The sequence below is a fragment of the Panthera pardus genome, unplaced genomic scaffold (genome assembly GCF_024362965.1).
Source record: "Panthera pardus isolate Hobbes unplaced genomic scaffold, ASM2436296v1 HiC_scaffold_24, whole genome shotgun sequence".
NCBI classification, from domain to species: domain Eukaryota; kingdom Metazoa; phylum Chordata; class Mammalia; order Carnivora; family Felidae; genus Panthera; species Panthera pardus.
This window is the reverse complement of record NW_026526810.1, coordinates 22,122,344-22,142,356: the sequence shown is the minus strand read 5'-3', so window position 1 is coordinate 22,142,356 and position 20,013 is coordinate 22,122,344. Positions and strand designations below refer to the sequence as shown.

At 37.3% G+C, this 20,013-nt stretch overlaps 1 protein-coding gene across 3 annotated transcripts in view; it reads left to right on the top strand.

Annotated features, from left to right (window-relative positions):
- Positions 1–20,013, top strand: part of SCAPER (S-phase cyclin A associated protein in the ER) — a 504,168-nt gene that overhangs the window by 354,444 nt on the left and 129,711 nt on the right. For all 3 annotated transcript variants that reach the window (XM_019441359.2, XM_019441358.2, XM_019441356.2), the window contains one exon: positions 13,759–13,882. In XM_019441359.2, the coding sequence (XP_019296904.1) occupies positions 13,759–13,882 (124 nt within the window). The remainder of the gene's footprint in view (positions 1–13,758; positions 13,883–20,013) is intronic.

Here is a 20,013-nt window from a genome sequence, read left to right as displayed (position 1 = left end):
ATCCTACTTACAAATATATCTAAAGATTTGCTAACAGTAACTGTCTTGTTACTAGACCAGACAGTTTAGCACTAGACTTTAAAATTAATGTTTTAATTTGGCAGTCACCCTGCATTTTTAAATGTAGTATTCTAATCTTTGAAACATAACACCTTCTCAGTGGGAGGTTAATTTTAGGAAATGAAGAAAGTTTCATTAGGTTGGTGCTTAAGATATGTATGATTTTTCCATCTAAAATTAGAATATATCTATGGAATAATTAAATTGCCAATTCTAATTGTACCAAATTGACCGATTTAAAAAAAAAAACAAAAAAAACCTTGAGATAACACATCTAGGTGAAGGTTTCTTACTGCTTGCTCTGGGCACCATTATTATTAGGAAAATAGTTTACTTTAAATATTAATGTTGGTGTTATTAAAATGTTATGTTGTAGAGAAGTTTCTGGGTGGCTTAGTTGGTTAAGCATCTGACTTAGGTCATGATCTCATGGTTCATGAGTTCGAGCCCCACATCAGACTCTGTGCTGACAGCTCAGCGCCTAGAACCTGCTTCGGACTTGGTGTCTCCCTCTCTCTCCACCCCTCTGCTCATGCTCTGTCTCTTTCTGTCTCTCAAAAGTAAATAAACATTTAAAAAAAGTTATGTTGTAGAATGTGATATGCAGTGCAATAATCCTTTGTGATTATTACATTGAGTTTTAATGCAAACTGAAGCGTAGGGTACATATAATTATTTATATCCCCACAGCGAAGGTCATTTGGTCAGGCAGTCTTATTAGCATCCCTTGAAGACCCCCCATCTTTTTTTTCAATGTTTATTGATTTTTGAGACAGAGACAGAGCTTGAGCGAGGGAGGCACAGAATCTGAAGCAGGCTCCAGGCTCTGAGCTGTCAGCACAGAGCCTAACGCGGGGCTCAAACTCGTGAAACGCGAGATCATGACCCGACCTGAAGTCGGCCACTTAACTGACTGAGCCGCCGAGGTACCCCGAAGACCCCCCATCTTGATCTGAGCTTTATTGTTCCTGAATGTTGGTTCCCCCACTGGCCCTGCTTACCCCAAGTGTTCTGGCATCAGACAAATGGATCAGGAACAAGAAAGGCAGTGTGGCTTTAGACTAGTCTTCACAGCACCATTGGAAAAAAATTTCCTTTCCCCCACAGCTCATGCTGATCCAAATGTCCCATTATCCATTGCAAAAAAAAAACTTCCCAAATTCTGACACAAGTTCACCTTTTCTGTGGTCACAAAAGTGTCAAAACTGAATAATCCACAGGTATATTGGGCATCACAATCGGAAGTGGAGTTCAGTTTGCCTGCCTGCTGCCTCTAGGGTTAGCACCTTAAAGAAGTTGGTGGGCACCATCAGCCTCCATCCTGCAGGCAAACCCAGATACACATGACCGTTCAGGGCTCCCGGGGAGTCTGGTCAGACCCAGGCCACCACCTTCAGGAAGCCTTCCCTGACTTGACCTCCAACTTGTGTCAATCTACAGGACTGCCTCTCATCATGAAACCTCTGTGCCTTTCATGGCTTCCCTAGGAGGCTGGAAGCTCCCTACAGGGTAGAGACTAGCTTTTGCCCTGTTTTCCTGATGCCTATCACTGGATCAGGCAGAATGGGTAGTGACACTAAATACCACTGAAAGAAAAAAAAAAAAAACTAAGGAGAATATGTTAGGAAATGACTATAGTATAGCTGATAACCTGATAGTATAGCTAATACAACCTCATTGAAGATGAGGAATGAGTATGGCATATGCCAAGATATGTTTCAACTGTCTTTAGTATTGGTGGTGATAATTTTGTTTTACTGAAACTGTTGTGTGTTGTAGTATAAAGCAGGTGAATAATTATGGATATTCTAATTCTGTCATCCTCAGTGCATTTGAGGGCCAAGATTTTCCGTGTCAAAGAAAGAATAGAGAGCTATTATATAGAAGAGTTTAAAGGGGAAAAAATCCCTTAGTCCTGAATTTGAATCTGAAATATCACTATGCATTCATAAGATATTTTATCTTTAAGTAGGTGGCATGGTTCCTACCTCTACTCATTCTAATGAGTGTTTAAAAAATAGAATAGTGGAAAATGTGGTTAATTAGTGTGTTAATATATTCCACAGCTGTATATTCTTGTATATTGTGCTTGAAACAAGGAAAGCGGTTGTCCCTTCATTAGACATTTCTGGGCTCAGACAACTCAGTGCTGCACACTGTGATGGCTCCAAAGAGGATGAATCAGGCAAGGACCTTGCCCAGAAGAAATTTAGAGTAGTCCCATAATAGAATAGAGTTCTCAGTGGTTCAAAAGGAGTGTTTTCAGCCTCAAGAATTGGCGTAGGCAGCTCTCAAGTGGCCACTCCTGTAAGGCCAGGCCTAGGTCACAGGCTTCATTCTGGGGGTGGCCACTTGCTTGGTGGGTCCACTTAGGGTATTTGAATCCTAACTGCAGTTGGATCTCCCTAGTTTGAGATAACTCTTTTTTTTAATGTTTATTTATTTAATTTGAGAGAGAGCACGCACTCTAGCAGGGAGAGGGGCAGAGAGAGAAGAAAGAGAGCGCTGTTAGCGCAGAGCCCAATGCAAGACTCAATCCCACAAACGGGGAGATCATGACCTGAGCTGAAACCAAGAGTTTCAGCTCACTTAACTGACTGAGACACCCAGGCACCCCTCAGATAACTCTTTTTAATACTATCTAAAGAAATTATTTTAGTTTGGAGCTTTATAAAGGCAAAGCATAATTTAAGAATGACAGTTTTTATAAACTATATACTATTTATTAAATGCTTAACGCAAATCAAATATATTTTGAGGCTCTAGTTTTAACATTCTTTTCTCCCTTCCCTAAGGAACTGGTATTAAATACTCCAGTTCTGTGTGTTCTGATTCAGTTTCAATAATCTTCTTTGCTAAAACAAATTCTATATCATTTGCTAACCACCCTCTGTTTTGTGAGGATCTGTCACATTTCCACACTTATCCACATCAGGCAACCCCTTTCTTACATGAAGGTTGAAACAGTAATTGATGAAACTTCCTGCAGCTGTATGATGTGACTCTGGTATTTGCTGTGCCTACTTGGCATAGAATTTTGCCCTGCAGGACCATATAACTAAAGGAGTATATAACTATGTATCATTTATTAAATGCTTAATGCAACCAAAGGAATTTGGTAAGTTATATGTACTGGGGCTCTGGTTGTAAAATGCCCATGGAAGTTGTTTTTAAATGTCTGCGGTCTCCACACAGGTGTAAGACAGTGGATTTTGGTGAGCAGTATTTTCCGAAAAGTCTTAACTACTGCAAACTGCATAAGAATATAAACTATGTAATTCCTAAGTTATATTATCATACCCTCTTAGGCTACAACCACCTGGGGCTTTTCTAATTAATTATTTCATAGTGTATAGGTACCAATCTTAATGTCTGAGTTTTACTAGTGTTTTATTACTCCTTTTAATATGGAAATATGTTACTGTACTGATTGCCAAAATATCCAGTTTTGTGATGCCTTTTCTCTCCTCACTTTTCAGAGGCAACATTTTCAGTGAGAAGACTTACTGACACAAGATTCACTCATGTAGTCACAATCATTTGCGGCACAAAGCCTTTATCTAAGCCAGCCACAGTGTACTTTTGACAGAACGGACAATAAGATTTTAATGTCTTCTCAGAAGATACTTTTAAAATCTGGGGCTTTCTGTTTGATGTTAAAAAGTGCTTCTGGTCATTTGAGTTTTAAATTACAGGGAAAGCCTCCTGAGCAGACCACCCAGGCTGTGTTCAAAGAAGTGATCTTTCTAAGACAGGTGCTTTTCAAATAGAAGTTGTCTTTCAAACAAGTTTTACTGAGAGGACAAGTTTTTCCTGACCCTGAGATTTTTGGTACCCTCACCCCCCCGCTTTTTTTCTTATCAGAAAGTAGTTTCTTTGTGGAAGTTTCTTGGGGGAGTTTTGTGAGCGTAAGATTATATAGATGCACATTCCACACTTACCAGTAAATGCTTTTTCTTTAAAGCACAGAGAGCATTAGGACAAAATCTTATACTTTGTGTTTTTTATGGGTATGTTTATTGATGCCTTATGATATTCCATAAGTGATTTTAGACAAGTTGTAGGGATTTGATTGAATGAAACAGAAAAATTGAAATTAAAAATCAAGGTTATAGGGGTGCCTGGGTGGCTCAGTTGGTTGGGTGTCGGACTTCAGCTCAGGTTCATGGGCTGACAGCTCAGAGCCTGGAGCCTGCTTGGATTCTGTGTGTGTGTCTCTCTCTCTGCCCCTCCCACTCTCTCTTTCTCTCAAAAATGAATAAGCATTAAAAAATTTTTTTAAAAATCAAGATGATAAAAATTATAGATCAAAACAAAAAGGAAAAATAGCATACAATTATAAAGCTATAAGGTTCTACATTTTTAAGTCCTTAAGGATCTACAATTGTATATATTAATCCTACTATAAAACTACAATACACACAAAACCATGTAATATGGCACAATGAATGCTTAACAAAATCATCAGTTAGAGTAGGAAACCAGGGAATATATCCTGTATACAGTTATGATAAAGATACCATTTCAAACCAGTAGAGCAAAAGTAGTTTATTCAATAACCTTTTGGGGGTAGGGGGGATAAATGTAGGTTTCTGGCTCACACCACATGTCAAAATAAATTCTAAATGAATTGATAGTGAATTTATAAAACCATAAAATTACCACACACAATGATCATTCAAGAAAAAATAAAAACAAATGGCTGGATACAACTGTATAGTTACCTCATCTCATAGCGAAAAAGAACTTTTTAAACAATGAAAGGAAGGGAAGAAAAAATAAAACCACAAAGAAAATAATTGTTAGACTACATATGATTGTTTAGCTTCGATACATAAAATAATAATACTGTGAAAATAACATGAACAAAATGAAAGGTAGTAGATAAGCTGAAAAAAGCATTAACAACAGGTATTAACCCTTTGCCATAATGAGAGAATCCTTATAAATCACTAAGAAAAAGATGAAAACCTTTTTTATGTTTTTCATCAATAAAGACATCACCTTATTGATGAAAAACAATAAAAATTTTTAAAATAGAGAATAAGAATAATTAACAAAAAGATGAGTAGACATGGCAACTTCATTTTGAAAAACTTCAATAACCCCTACCTTATCTCACAATCAATTTTAGATCATGGACTTGAGTGTAAAATCTATGAAACTACCAAAAGTGAATTTAAAAGAATATTTTTATAATCTTGAAGTGGAAAGGTTCTTTTAAGTCTGACACAAAACTCAGATGCACTAAAAAAGTTTGACAGATTTTATCAAATAGAAATGAAAACATTCCTTGAAATCTTGCCATTTGCAACTACGTGGATGGAACTAGAGGGTATTATGCTAAGTGAAATTAGTCAGAGAGAGACAAATATCCTATGACTTCATTCATATGAGGACTTTGTAAGACACAGAACAGATAAACATAAGGGAAGGGAAGCAAAAATAATATAAAAACAGGGAGGGGAACAAAACATAAGAGACTCTTAAATATGGAGAACAAACAGAGGGTTACTGGAGGGGTTGTGGGAGGGGGGATGGGCTAAATGGGTAAGGGGCATTAAGGAATCTACTCCTGAAATCATTGTTGCACTATGTGCTAACTAATTTGGATGTAAATTTAAAAAATAAAAAAAATGAAATGAAAACATTCTTTTGACAAAAATAAGTTTAGATAAACTGAAATATTTATTTGCAACATACAGTGATCAAAGGTTAGCATCTTTATTATTGGTAAAGAGCCTTATAAATCAATAAGAAAAAGACAGCCCTCCCCCATAGAAAAATGGGTATAAAGTATACAGTGATAATTCAAGAAAATGTAAATATGTATGGCCAATAAGAACATGAAAAGGTCTTAAAACACACTAGTAATAAAAGAAATGCAATCTTTAAAAATACTATATGTAGCTGCCAAATTGGTAAAGATTTTTTTAATGAAATTTTCCAGGTTTTGGTAAAAGCATGAAGAAACTCTTTTTCTAAGAGTATAAATCCGTTTTTTTAAAACTCAGATTTTTTTTTTCTGGAGGACAATTTGAATTTGGCAGTGTCTATCAAAAATCTTAAAAATGTTCATATCTTTTTATCTAATTTATCATTACTGCAAATTTATCACAAGGTGATACGATGTTTTCAGTACAGCTATTATGAGTATGAGTTGTGCCATTGAGCACATCCTGTGTTTGCTAAGTTCCCAAGCATATTAAGCGGCCCTACCACTATAGAACTTGGGAATTGCTTCCCAATTTTTATGTCTAGGATGTAGGCATGAGACCTAAGCTTTGCAACCCAGTATACCTATTCCAGATATCCACTCTGAAGCTGACGAAGCAAGGAGATCCCAAATTCTGTCCTTTTGACAATTGGAAACAGCTGCATGTAGCATGCAAAGTCACAGTGTAAGTTCAAGCTGTGCCATATGGTGCCCACTGGTTTTTTTCATCAGATCAGTTTGGTTGTGTGTGATTTGGGTATTGGTCCTGGCAGTGTAACTTCTGTGCCTGTGTTTTCTAAATCCCATCATATACTCAATAGCCTATCAATTAATTTCCTTTCTGTTTAAGTCAATCAGGACTTTCTTGTGTCTTGTAACTAACTAAAAGGTCTGACTGTTAAAACAGCATTATTTATAACATCAAAAATTAAACACAAAAATGGTAAGGGAGTGGTTGAAATAAATATTATATCCATAGTATAACACTCTTAATCCTTTTTAAAATCATGCAGTATTTCTCAGTGTAATTATTTTAATCAGAGAAGGAACTTAAGACATTAGAGGCTTACAAAATTGTTGGAAACTATTGTAGACCTCTGGATTGACTGCAAAACAGTATGGTAGACTACCTAAAATTGTTTAGTTTCAATACATAAAATAATACTGTGAGAATAATATGAGCAAAATGAAAGGCAGTAGATAAATTGGAAAAAGCATGGGGTTTTTTTTTCCAGATTAACTCCAAAACAATACCAAACATATCCACTGGGGGCACTGCTCCCTCTGAAGCCAACACACAAGTTGGGAAGGAAATAAGGATGCCATGCACAACTGTCTCTCACACCAGGGAAACTGCAGAATGGGTACAGATCAGAGATTAGGAAATCAGATAAATTAGCATAATCCCACTGGTTCTTGACACCCAGAAGCTGGAAGATTGAACCTGGAATGCTGCTGCAGGAAAGCCTCACATTTCCAAGTCTTGCTTAATAGCAACAAGAGCCAAAGAAAGATGACCTTGACTCAGTTCAGCCTCCAAATCCCATGTGGTAATAGTTGTGTAGAGGGAAAAAAACTCTTCAGTATGTATAGATTATGTCTAGAAGGATATGTAAACTAGTAACCATGGTGATTTCTAAGGTGGGAAATTGAGTGGCTGAGGAACAGAAGTAAGAGGGCAATACTTTTGACTACTTACCTTTTTTTTGTGCATGTTGAACCATGGTTGTCATTCCTAGTCAAAAAGTTACAAGGTAAATTTTAATTTATCAAAGCTCAGTAGTTTTTATGTACCCCATGGGAACACACCTTAAGTTCTCTGAAGAACCATTCAAGGCTCTGAAGGAGGGAACATAGTAGGACTCTGGGTTCCTCACTTCTGCTTCCGTCAGAACAACTCTGGTTTTATCAGTTCTGTGGTTTAAGTATGATTGTGTAAGCTTTGAATCTTCTGAGTAAGAAAGCATTCTGCTGCTTTTATAAAAAACTGAAGACCATTATTACAGGAGAATATTAAATGTCATGGAGAAATATTCATTATGTATTTCTTAAATAAATGTGCATTTATAATATTGGAAAAAAGGGTGGGGTGCCTAGTGGCTCAGTCCATTGAGCATTTGGCTCTTGACTTCAGTTCAGGTCATGATCTCATGGTTTGTGGATTTGAGCCCCATGTCAGACTCTATGCTGGCAGTGCAAAGCCTGCTTGGGATTCTCTCTACTCCCTCTCTCTCTGCCCCTCCCCTACTCATGCTGGCTCCCCTCTCAAAAACACATAAATAAACTTTAAAAAAAAAGAACAAAAGACCAGAAGTACAAATGCCAAATTATTGCTTGATAGCTTTTTGCTGTTTCTTTGTCCTTGTCTTTCCCAAATTTATTACAATTATTTTTAAAATTATTTTTTTTATTTATTTATTTATTTATTTATTTATTTATTTATTTATTTATTTATTTTGTGTTTTTTGGTGCTGAAACCCGGGAACGAATTAAAAATTATTTTTATAGGGGGTGCCTAACTGGCTCAGTAACTCTAGATCTCAGGGTTGTGAGTTCAAGCCCCACGCTGGGTGTGGGGGCTATTTTAATAAAACAAATAAAAAATATTTTTAAATGTTTGTATGATTTCATTTTTTAATATAATTTATTGTCAAATTGGCTTACATACAACACTCAGTGCTCATCCCAACAAGTGCCCTCCTCAGTGCCCATCACCCATTTTCCCTTTCCCCAACCCACCCCATCCACCCTCAGTTTGTTCTCTGTATTTAAGAATCTCTTGTGGTTTGCCTCCCTCCCTCTCTGTTTGTAATTATTTTTTTCCCCTTCCCTTCCCCGATGGTCTTCTGTTAAGTTTCTCAGGATCCACATATGAATGAAAACATATGATATCTCTTCTTCTCTGACTGACTTATTTCACTCAAATAATACCTACCAGTTCCATCCACGTTGCTGCAAATGGGATGATTTCATTCTTTCTCATCGCCAAGTAATATTCCATTGTATATATAAACCACAACTTCTTTATCCATTCATCAGTTGATGGACATTTAGGCTCTTTCCATAATTTGGCTATTGTTGAAAGTGCTGCTATAAACATTGGGGTACAAGTGCCCCTATGCATCAGCACTTCTATATCCCTTGGGTAGATTCCTAGCAGTGCTATTGCTGGGTCATAGGGTAGATCTATTTTTAATTTTTTGAGGAAGCTCCACACTGTTTTCCAGAGCGGCTGCACCAGTTTGCATTCCCACCAACAGCACAAGAGGGTTCCCCGTTTCTCCACATCCTCGCCAGCATCTGTAGTCGCCTGAGTTGTTCATTTTAGCCACTCTGACCGGCGTGAGGTGGTACCTCAGTGTGGTTTTGATTTGTATTTCCCTGACGAGGAGTGGTGTTGAGCATCTTTTCATGTGTCTGTTGGCCATGTGGATGTCTTCTTTAGAAAAGTGTCTATTCATGTCTTCTGCCCATTTCTTCACTGGATTATTTGTTTTTTGGGTGTGGAGTTTGATGAGTTCTTTATAGATTTTGGATACTAGCCCTTGGTCTGATAGGTCATTTGCAAATGTATTTTCCCATTCCGTTGGTTGCCTTTTAGTTTTGTTGATGGTTTCCTTTGCAGTACAGAAGATTTTTATCTTCATGAGGTCCCAATAGTTCATTTTTGCTTTTGTTTCCCTGGCCTTCGGAGATGTGTCAAGTAAGGAGTTGCTATGGCTGAGCTCAAAGAGGTTGTTGCCTGTTTTCTCCTCTAGGGTTCTGATGGTTTCTTGTCTCACATTCAGGTCCTTCATCCATTCTGAGTTTATTTTTGTGTATGGTATAAGAAAGTGGTCTAGTTTCATTCTTCTGCATGTTGCTGTCCAGTTCTCCCAGCACCATTTGCTAACAAGACTGCCTTTTTTTCCATTGGATATTCTTTCCTGCTTTGTCAAAGATGAGGTGGCCATACATTTGTGGGTCCAATTCTGGGTTCTCTATTCTATTCCATTGGTCTATGTGTCCGTTTTTGTGGCAATACCACACTGTCTTGATAATTACAGCTTTGGAGTAGAGGCTAAAGTCTAGGTCACAAAAAGCCTTCAGTAAATATAAAAGAATTGAGATCATACCATGCACACTTTCAGATCACAATGCTATGAAACTTGAAATCAACCACAGGAAAAGTTTTGGAAAACTTCCAAACGCGTGGAGGTTAAAGAACATCTTACTAAAAAATGAATGGGTCAACTAGGCAATTAAAGAAGAAATTAAAAAATATATGGAAACAAATGAAAATGAAAACAACAACAATCCAAACCCTTTGAGATGCAGCAAAGGCAGTCCTAAGAGGAAAATACATTGCAATCCAGGCCCATCTCAAGAAACAAGAAAAATCCCAAATACAAAAACTAATGGTATACCTAAAGGAACTAGAAGCAGAATAACAAAGAAACCCCAATCCCAGCAGAAGAAGAGAAATAATAAAGATCAGAGCAGAAATAAACCATGTAGAATCAAAAAAACAAATACAAAAACAAAAAAAAAAAAAAACAGGAGAACAGATCAGTGAAACCAGTTCGTTTTTTGAAAAAATAAACAAAATTGATAAACCCCCTAGCCAGACTTCTCAAAAAGAAAAGAGAGAGGACCCAAATAGATAAAAATCATGAATGAAAATGGATTTATCACAACCAGTTCCTCAGAAGTACAAACAATTATCATAGAATACTATGAAAAACTATATGCTTACAAACTGGACAACCTGGAAGAAATGGACAAATTCCTAAACACCCACACACTACCAAAACTCAAATGGGAAGAAATAGAAAATATGAACAGACCCATAACTAGTGAAAAAATTGAATCAGTTATCAAAAATCTCCCAACAAATAAGAGTCCAGGACCAGATGGCTTCCCTGAGGAATTCTACCAGACATTTAAAGCAGAGTTAATACCTATTCTTCTCAAGCTATTCCAAAAAATAGAAAGGGAAGGAAAACTTCCAGACTCATTCTATGAAGCTGGCATTACCCTGATTCCCAAACCAGACAGAGACCCCACTAAAAAGGAGAATTACAGGCCAATATCCCTGATGAACATGGATGCAAAAATTCTCAACAAGATACTAGCAAATCAAATTCAACAGCATATAAAAAGAAATTATTCACCATGATCAAGTATTCGTTCCTGGACTGCAGGGGTGGTTCAATATTCACAAATCAGTCAATGTGGTACATCACATTAATAAAAGAAAAGATAAGAACCATATGATCTTGTCAATCGATGCAGAAAAAAGCATTTGACAAAATTCAGCATCCTTTCTTAATGAAACCCCTCAAGGAAGTCGGGATAGAAGGAACATACTTAAACATCACAAAAGCTATATATGAAAGGCCCACAGCTAATGTCATCCTCAATGGGGAATAACTGAGAGCTTTCCCCCTGAGATTAGGAACACGACAGGGATGTCCACTCTCACCACTGTTGTTTAACATAGTGTTGGAAGTCCTAGCCTCAGCAATCAGACAACAAAATGAAATAAAAGGCATCAAAATTGATAAAGAAGAAGTCAAATTTTCACTTTTTGCAGATGACCTGATACTCTCTACATGGAAAACCCGAAAGACTCCACCAAAAGACTGCTAGAACTGATACATGAATTCAGCAAAGTCTCAGGATACAAAATCTATGTACAGAAGTTGGTTGCATTTTTATACACCAATAATGAAGCAACAGAAAAAAAAATAAACTGATCCCATTTAAAATTGCACCAAGAACCATAAAATACCTAGGAATAAACCTAACCAAGCATGTAAAATATCTGTATGCTGAAAATTATGGAAACCTTATGAAGGAAATTGAAGAAGACACAAAGAAATGGAAGAACATTCCATGCTCATGGATTGGAAGAATAAATGTTGTTAAAATGTCAATACTACCCAAAGCAATCTACACATTCAATGCAATCCCAATCAAAGTTGCACCGGCATTCTTCTCAAAGCTAGAACAAACAATCCTAAAATTTGTATGGAACCACAAAAGACCCTGAATACCCATAGTTAATACTGAAGAAGAAAACCAAAGCAGGAGGCATCACAGTCCCAAATAAAAATTATTTTTATAATTATAAGGACAAGTTATTTTTTAAGTAAAAAGAAAACGACTATTTTGCAAAATCCAGATATTTCATCTGGTAAATGAAATGCTAATTTGCATGTGTGAAGGACTCCCTAAGTAGAGACTCCAAACAATGTATTATAAATGGGTTTCATATGGACCAACATTTTTCTGTACAACCTCAGGGATTTAATGAGGCTGGACAGAGGTGAGCCTCCTCCTGGCACCCTGCAGTCTAGAGTCCTTTCATGGTTCATGCCAGTGTACCGTGAAGACATTTGGGAAACAATGTGCTTCGTGATTCTGGAAAGAATAGCTTTTATAGATGTTTAATTTGAGTCAATTTTTTAACATTTCATTTGTGCCTTATTCATAACAAGAATAATAAGATTAATGATCCTAATAAAGCCTATCACTTATTTTTAACCTTCTGCCAGGCACTTTCCTAAGTACTTTACATCTATTATCTCACTTAATCCTCATAACACTCATGTGGAGTCTAGGTATTATTATCCTGGTTTTATAGGTGAGAAAATGGATGCTAAGATGTACACATATTTTTAGGAAACTATAATTATATAAAGCAAAGTCCAACTATATCAGATAATGGATAATTACAACAGGGGCTCTCTTCAGCATTTCTCTCCCATATGAGACAGAGAGCTTGACTGTTTTGTTCACCTAACTGTGCCTGAAAGATCATAGGAACTTAGATATTTGTTAAATGAACACTCACATGGCGGTTCTTTGACCAGTGGTTCTCAACTTCGGGTGCACATCACAATTGCTCCATAGAGCTTTTGAAACATGCAAATGTCTAGAACTCACCCAACTAGCATCTCCAAGGGAGGAACTCAGGCAGGTATTTATTTTTAAAGATGTGCAGGTGATTCCAGTCCTCAAACTATTGAGCCCCTATTCCAGAGCAGCGGGGACTTGCAAGTACATCTGAATCACTGGCAGAATTGGTTAAAGCACGGATTGCAGGAGTCTATCCCCAGAGTTTCTATTTAGTAGGTCTGGGGTGGGGGCCTGAGAATTTGCATTTCTAGTAAGCTCCCAGGTGATATTGATGCTTCTGGTCCTGTAGGATTATTGTCCTACAGGGTTGGTTGTAAGGGACTAAATCAAAACATTTATATGTAGAATTTAAGCAGGAGATTTAGTCAGGCCAGAACCCACATTGATCACTCAGGCAATGCAGGTTTTAAACACAATCTTCAGAGCACCCGAAGAGTACCCACTGAGTTTGTGGCTCCAAACATTTCTTTGAACAGTGGCACATGAATTTGTTTTATTCCCTAAGAGGAATACATTTCCTCTTAATGTTAACTGATCCTAAGATCAGTTTGACCTGAGACTACTGTGCGGAGCCCATGCCCACACAGGCGCCAAGCAGGCGTGGTGCTCACTCCCCAGAACCCCGCCGCTCTTGTCTCAGAGGGAAAGCCTGTAGTTTCTCCTCATGTGTTCTCCCTTCTTCATTCATCTGCCTTTATCTAGGACCAGGAGGTTTGGGAACAGGAGCTTTGACCCTTCTATTTCTGGACTTTATTCAAAAATGTCTATGTCCCAAAGTTCCTGGGTGATAGATATCTAATTTTAGATTATTAGGACATTATCAGATAGACTAGTAAACACATTTCCATTATCTGCTATACAACTAAGAAATTAGTAAGAGGTAAGTATTAGATAAATTACTTTGGATAAATTATAAGCTTTTGTATCTAGCTGATGGGCCTTGTACCTGATATTTTGCTTTTTTTTTCAGGGTGATTTCCATCCTGTGCCTGTTGCCTTTGTACAATTCATTTTATGTATTTTAAATTGTTTAGAGAAGAGCTGCTCAAGTTTTATAAATGGTGTTTCTCTCCTATTAGGTCTCTCTGCAATGCAATCAATGTTTACAACCTCACCTGCAGTGACTGCTCAGAAAATTGCACCGATGTTCTGTTTAGTAACAAGATTACCTTCTTAATGGACCTCCTGATACACCAGTTGACGGTATGTAATATTAGCATTCTGAGTTAGAAGCATTTAAGGTTTGGGAAATAGTCCCTGTGGAGAAAATGAAAAGAATTCAGCTTATTTACCCTCCAGATGAAAAAGTGAAGATGACGGAGAGAGTATGGAGACTAGCAAAGAAACCTCTTAATTTGAAAATCTCATATTGGATTCTCCTCTAAGTTCCAATATTTAATGGATAATATATTTATAACACTTGCCAACTTCACAAATTTACATGGTTAAACTGAGGCCTTAGAATCAGTTGGACTCAAAGCCAAACCTTTGAGCCCACAGGAAGGAGGGCTGTAGAAAGGAAGAAAGCTTGGGAAAGCCTTGAAACCTCTCTTGCCAACTCAGTTAAAAGGGTCAGTTTAAAAAGGACTTTTTGATGGCCCTTGATATATACTTTTTTGAATCAAGAAACTCCTCTGTCAAAAAAGAATAAACCTGTTACTCTTTTGACGTGAGAACAAGCAGCCAATTGTTGTTCACAGATGTTGAAAGAGGTAGTAAGCTCAGTATAATATCCAAAGGTTTAGGTCTGTCAACTGCAGCCTCCAGAATACAGCCCTGGGGCCAGAAGTTTCCTGGTGAAGTTTCTGAGCCCCTGAGGTATTGGCACAAAATCTCTCTCAAGCTGCAAGTTTACAACACAGGAGATTTATTTTTTAGAACAGATTTACTTTTACTCAGCACATAGTTCTAATTCTTCTTCCTAAACTACATGCCTTTTGCACTATCCCCTCCTCAGTCTGGTTAATTTCTGTACATTCTTCAGACCTTAACTGAAACATAATGGCACCTTCCTCATGAAATCTTCCCCAACCTGACTCTCCCCAAGTACAGGTTAGGAATTTTTTTATGTGCTCCTGGGCAGTACATCTTTCATAGAACTGATCACATTGAATTGTAGTTAACTATGTGTCCATTTCCCCATTAGCCATAGAATCAACAAGAATAGGAGGCAACTTATCACCCTCTCCAGGATCCTAACACAGTGCCTGACACTTAGTAGATTTAGTACATCATTGGTGAATATATGAGTGAACAAGTGAATCCCCACATCTCAAGCTAAGAATCAGAAAGGGAATGATGAGGTCCTTACAGGCAGGCATACTGACAATGAGAAGGGACAACAGTGAGAGAGAACAAAGGCACAGACCTAGAACTGTTTACACAGTACTGCAATGGCTATTTATAGTGATGACTAAGGGTCATCATCACTTGAAGGGTAAATTATATTTGGTATTATCTATAAAAGAAGGCATTAAAATATGGGTAAGACATTTTAGCCCAAAATCCTACTCAAAATAGTTGAAAGGCAGGGACAAGGAGAAAAGACTTAGCGTTTGTTATATGGCCTCATATTCTAGACATTTTAATATATATCGCCTCATTTAGTTTATCTAAACTTAAAGTTAGTATTATTATCCCATTTTACCAGTATGGAAACTTGAGTCCGAGAGTTTGGCTTGCCCAAGACAGCATAGAAAGTCATGGAGCCAAGAGTCAAATGTAGGTCTCTCAAACCCAAATTGAGGGACATTCCACACAGTGACTAACTGCTACTTTTCAAAAGTGTCAATGTCATGAATGACAAGGGAAGAGAGAAGAACTATCACAGATTGGAGGAGGCTAAGAAGATCTAACAAGTAACTGAAATGTGGGATCCTAGACAGAAAAAGGACATTAGTGGTAAAACTGGGAAATTCAAATAAAGTCTATAGAATAGGTAATTTTATTGACTCAATGTTAATTTCCTGCTTTCAATAATTATAGTATGATTTTGTAAGATGTTAGCAATAGGGGATACAGGGTGAAGAGAACTCACTATTTTTGAAACATATATGTTAGTTTAAAATTAATTTAAAATAAGTTAAAAAAAGTTTATAAAACGGGGCACCTGGGTGGCTCAGTCAGTTGAATATCTGACTTGATCTCAGCTCAGGTCTTGATCTCAGGGTCATGAGTTTGGGCCTCTCATTGGGGTCCATGCTGGGTGTGGAGCCTACTTAAAACAAAACAAAACAAAATAAAACAAAAAAACATGCTTCCCCGCTGTTCCATGTTGTATCATCTGGAAGAATGTATTCTGTGGAACTTCTTCTATGTTGGTAATGGAAGAAAAGACATTAATATGTACTTTGAACAGAACAAATAACAACAGAGATGGCCTTTGAAATGTGAAGGGATGGATAAGCTTTACAGACAGGATCTTCCATCTTAGCTCTTCAGTCCTTTCTATTCTTACTGAAAAATATCATATGCAGTAGTTTATTATTCTCACACTAAATAAAGTGCCTACTATTTCCACTTACAGAGAAGCACAGAATATAATCTGCACCATCCAGGAAATCCCAGTTTAGGAGTAGGAACAGATAGATAGATTGCATATAGTAAACGGTGTGATGGCAGCATATACAGACTACAGTGGAGCACAGGAAGGTGTTTTATAGCCTAGGACATCACAAAGGAGGGACATTTGAGCTAGACCTTAGCTCCTCATTTACTAAGTGCCTACCATGTGCCAGGAGCTTGTAAGTAGCTTGATCCTCTCCTCCTTCCTTGAATAATATACCCTTGCTTGTGACTTCATGGTTTCTTGACACTCAGAAAAGCTTTTAATCTCCTGACCAGTGGATTTCACCACGTTCTGTGTTTAGTTTTCTCAGTTCAGGACTGTAGTCCTGGGACATTTATTTGCCAAATACATTTTATTCCTCCTTTCCTTATACGTGGCACTTCCTGGTTTTTACAGATCTTTTAGGCTGCTTTCAATTCTAATACAGCTGTGACTGAGTTTGTGACAGTTGGCAGAGGAGATTGTGTTTCCTAATTTGGGGAGAAAAGGGATGGAGATGGTTAGGGATGGTGACTTTGCATTTCTTGAAATCACTTGAATATGTTTCCATTTTTCTTGGTAACTGGTTTTGATAACCATGTAACTGAAATATGGACCACTAACTTGCAGTACCTATTAAGTAATGGAGAGAAAATAGTCATCAACACATTTTACAGAAGGATGAGAAAGAAGCTAATTAAGTGAAGTCTGATGAGATATATAAGACACCTAATAATGAGGCACTTCAACCTTCTTGAGCAAACTGAGATGGTTTAGAAGAAAAAAAAATTTTTTTTGGTCTAGCTGCTTGAAATTTGTTTTAGCACTCTTATATTTTGTTTGAACTATGTGCAAAGCACTGTATAGATGCCAGGGTTGCAGAGAACATTGGACACAGTTCTTTCACTCTAGAAGCCTACAGTTAAGGAAGAACTTGCATACATAAATACTAAAGAAAAGCTGTGAGAAGTTTGTAACGTAATGAGAGCTACAGAGTATCCTAAGCAATCTAGAAGAGTACCTGACACATAAGTGGTGCTCCTCAAATATCTGATGAGTGAATGAGTGAATTCTAACTTGGAACATTAAAGAGGTTTAGGGAAGAAATTGGACTTCACTGTGCCTTGAGGAAGGGTGGAAATTCCTTTCTAGGTTAGGATTTTTACAGAAGATAAATTAGCACAAGTGGCACGGTAAAGTATACCTTGCAACAGAGATTCTAAGTAGGATTTTTGGGATAAGCTCTTTGGAAGTTTATTTGGAGCCCTGTGAAAACAATACATTTAGATAGACATGATTTAGGTTGAAAGCTAGCAAAAATGTATTATATTCCAAGAAGCATGAAAGTTTTAAAATATGTTAAAGCAGATTACTGTCATTCCAGAAGCATGGTTCAACATCTCTGTGCTTAAATTTTCCCAGTGCACAGAACAGTGGGTCTCTAGCTTCAAAATATCTCCTTGAAGAGACCAAATATGCACATTGGAAGGCAATGAAAAGACCAGTGAAAAGAGCAAGATGGCAGAACAGGAAGTCCCAGCCCTCCTTCCCCCACAGAGGCACCAACATAATAGTATATGGACCAAAATACCATTGTGAGAATTCCAGAAGACAGTTAAGTTGTTGAAATACCCCCGGGCAGTCTCAAAGCCAAGAACAGCCACATTGAAATGAATAAGAAGAATGGTTTTACTTTACTTGTGTTTACCCCCTCCCTAAGCCAGCAACGCTCAGCACTGGCAGACAATATCCCAGTTCATGAGTTCTCTTCTAGGAGGGAGAGGGGAGTAGAGTGTAAATCTGGCATTTTGGCTTTTTGGAGAGCTTCCCAAGGGTCTTGAACCTGTTTCACCTGACTCAGGGCACTGACAAGGAGCTGGCATATTTCAGATGCCTGGAAGCCCCTGAGAACATGAGAGAGCAGGGCAGCTTGCTACTGTAGAACCAGAGAACTTAACAATGTTGCAGACATACACCAGAGGGAGCAAGAGATTATGATGTCCTGAAAAGAAACCAGCAAAACTCTCTACTTGAGAAATTATACACGCAGACCCAGAGAAGTCACATCACCCACCAAAAGGTTTCAGAAACCCCTAGATTCTCTAACCAAGGTGACTGGTGTCTTCCTCTCTACAAAGCCAAGATGTAAAGTCTAAAAGAGATGCCTTTTTTCCCCAAATGTACAGATTCCAACACAAAGGTATAAGATACACAAAGAAACAGTGAAACATGGCCTATACAAAAGAACAAGATAAATCTACAGAAACCAGTCTTAAAGAAACAGGTATATGAATTAACTGACAAAGAATTCAAAATAATTATCATAAAGGTGTTCAATGAGCTCAAGAAAATGATGCATGAACAAAATGAAAATAACAAAGAGATAGAAAATATTTTTTTTAAAAAGCAAGTTTTAGAGCTGAAGAAAACAATAATTGAACTGAAAAATTAGGTAGAGGAGTTCACAATCAGACTTGATGAAATAGAAGAAAGAATGAGTGAACTTAAAGACAAGTCATCTGAAATTATGCAGTCACAGGGATAAAAAGGAAAAATAATGAAAAATAGTGAAGAATGTCTAGGGGACACATGCAGTACCATCAGACAGACCAATATACACATTATGGTACTCCCAAAAGGAGGAGAGAGAATGGGGCAGAAAGCTGTTTTAAAGAATAATAGCTAAAAATTTTCCTGTCTGGGGAAGGAAATGGATATCCAGATTCAAGAAGTCCCACAGAATCCAACTATAATGAACCCAAAGAAATCCACACAGAGAAACATTATAATCAACTTGTCAAAAGTCAGAGACAAAGAGAATTTTGAAAGCGGTAAGAAGAAAGTGACTTGTCATGTACAAGGGAACCTTTATAAAATCAGTGATTTCTCACCAGAAACCCTGTAGGCCAGAAGGGATGGAAGGATATATTCAAAAGAAGGAAGAAAAATGCCAGCCAAGAAAACTATACCCAGTCAAACTACCCTTAAGAAATGAAGAAATTAAAAACTTTCCCAGATAATCAAAACCTAAGAATTCATCACCACTAGCCCTGTCTTACAGAAATTAGAAAGTGAGGGGCACCAGGCTGGCTCAGTCAGTAGAGCATGTAACTCTTGATCTTGGGTTGTGAATTTGAGCCCCACGTTGGATGTAGAGGTTACTTAAAAATAAAATCTTTTAAAAATTTTTTAAAAAGAAATTGTAAGGTGAGTCCTTCAAGTAGGAGCAAAAAGATGCTAAATGGCAATACAAAAGCATATGAAAATACAGTTGATCCTTGAACAACATGGGTTTGAACTGCATGGGTCCACTTACATGTGGGTATTTTAAATAAATAAGTGTTAATAAATAAATAAATGTAGGTAGGTTAAACTCCCCAATAAAAATGCATACAGTGACTGAATGGATCAAAAAACAAGATCTAACTATATACTGTCTACTCAAATAGACTCAAGAGATTCACTTTAGATTTAAGGACACACATAAGATGAAGGTAAAAATTAAAAAAGATATTCAATGCAATATAAGACTAAAGAGGCTTAAAGTGAAAAACTCTCAGATAAAGAAGGATAATTTTCTATAAGGCTAAAGAGACTTAAAGTGAAAAACTTAGAGGAGATAAAGAAGGACAGTTTTCAATTTTCTAAGAAGATACTGTAAGTACATAGGCACCCATCAGGGCACCCAAATACAGGAAGCAAACATTGAAAGAATTGAAGGGAGAAAAAGACAGCAACACAATAAAAGTAGGGGATTTCAATACCCCAATTTGAATAATGGATAAAC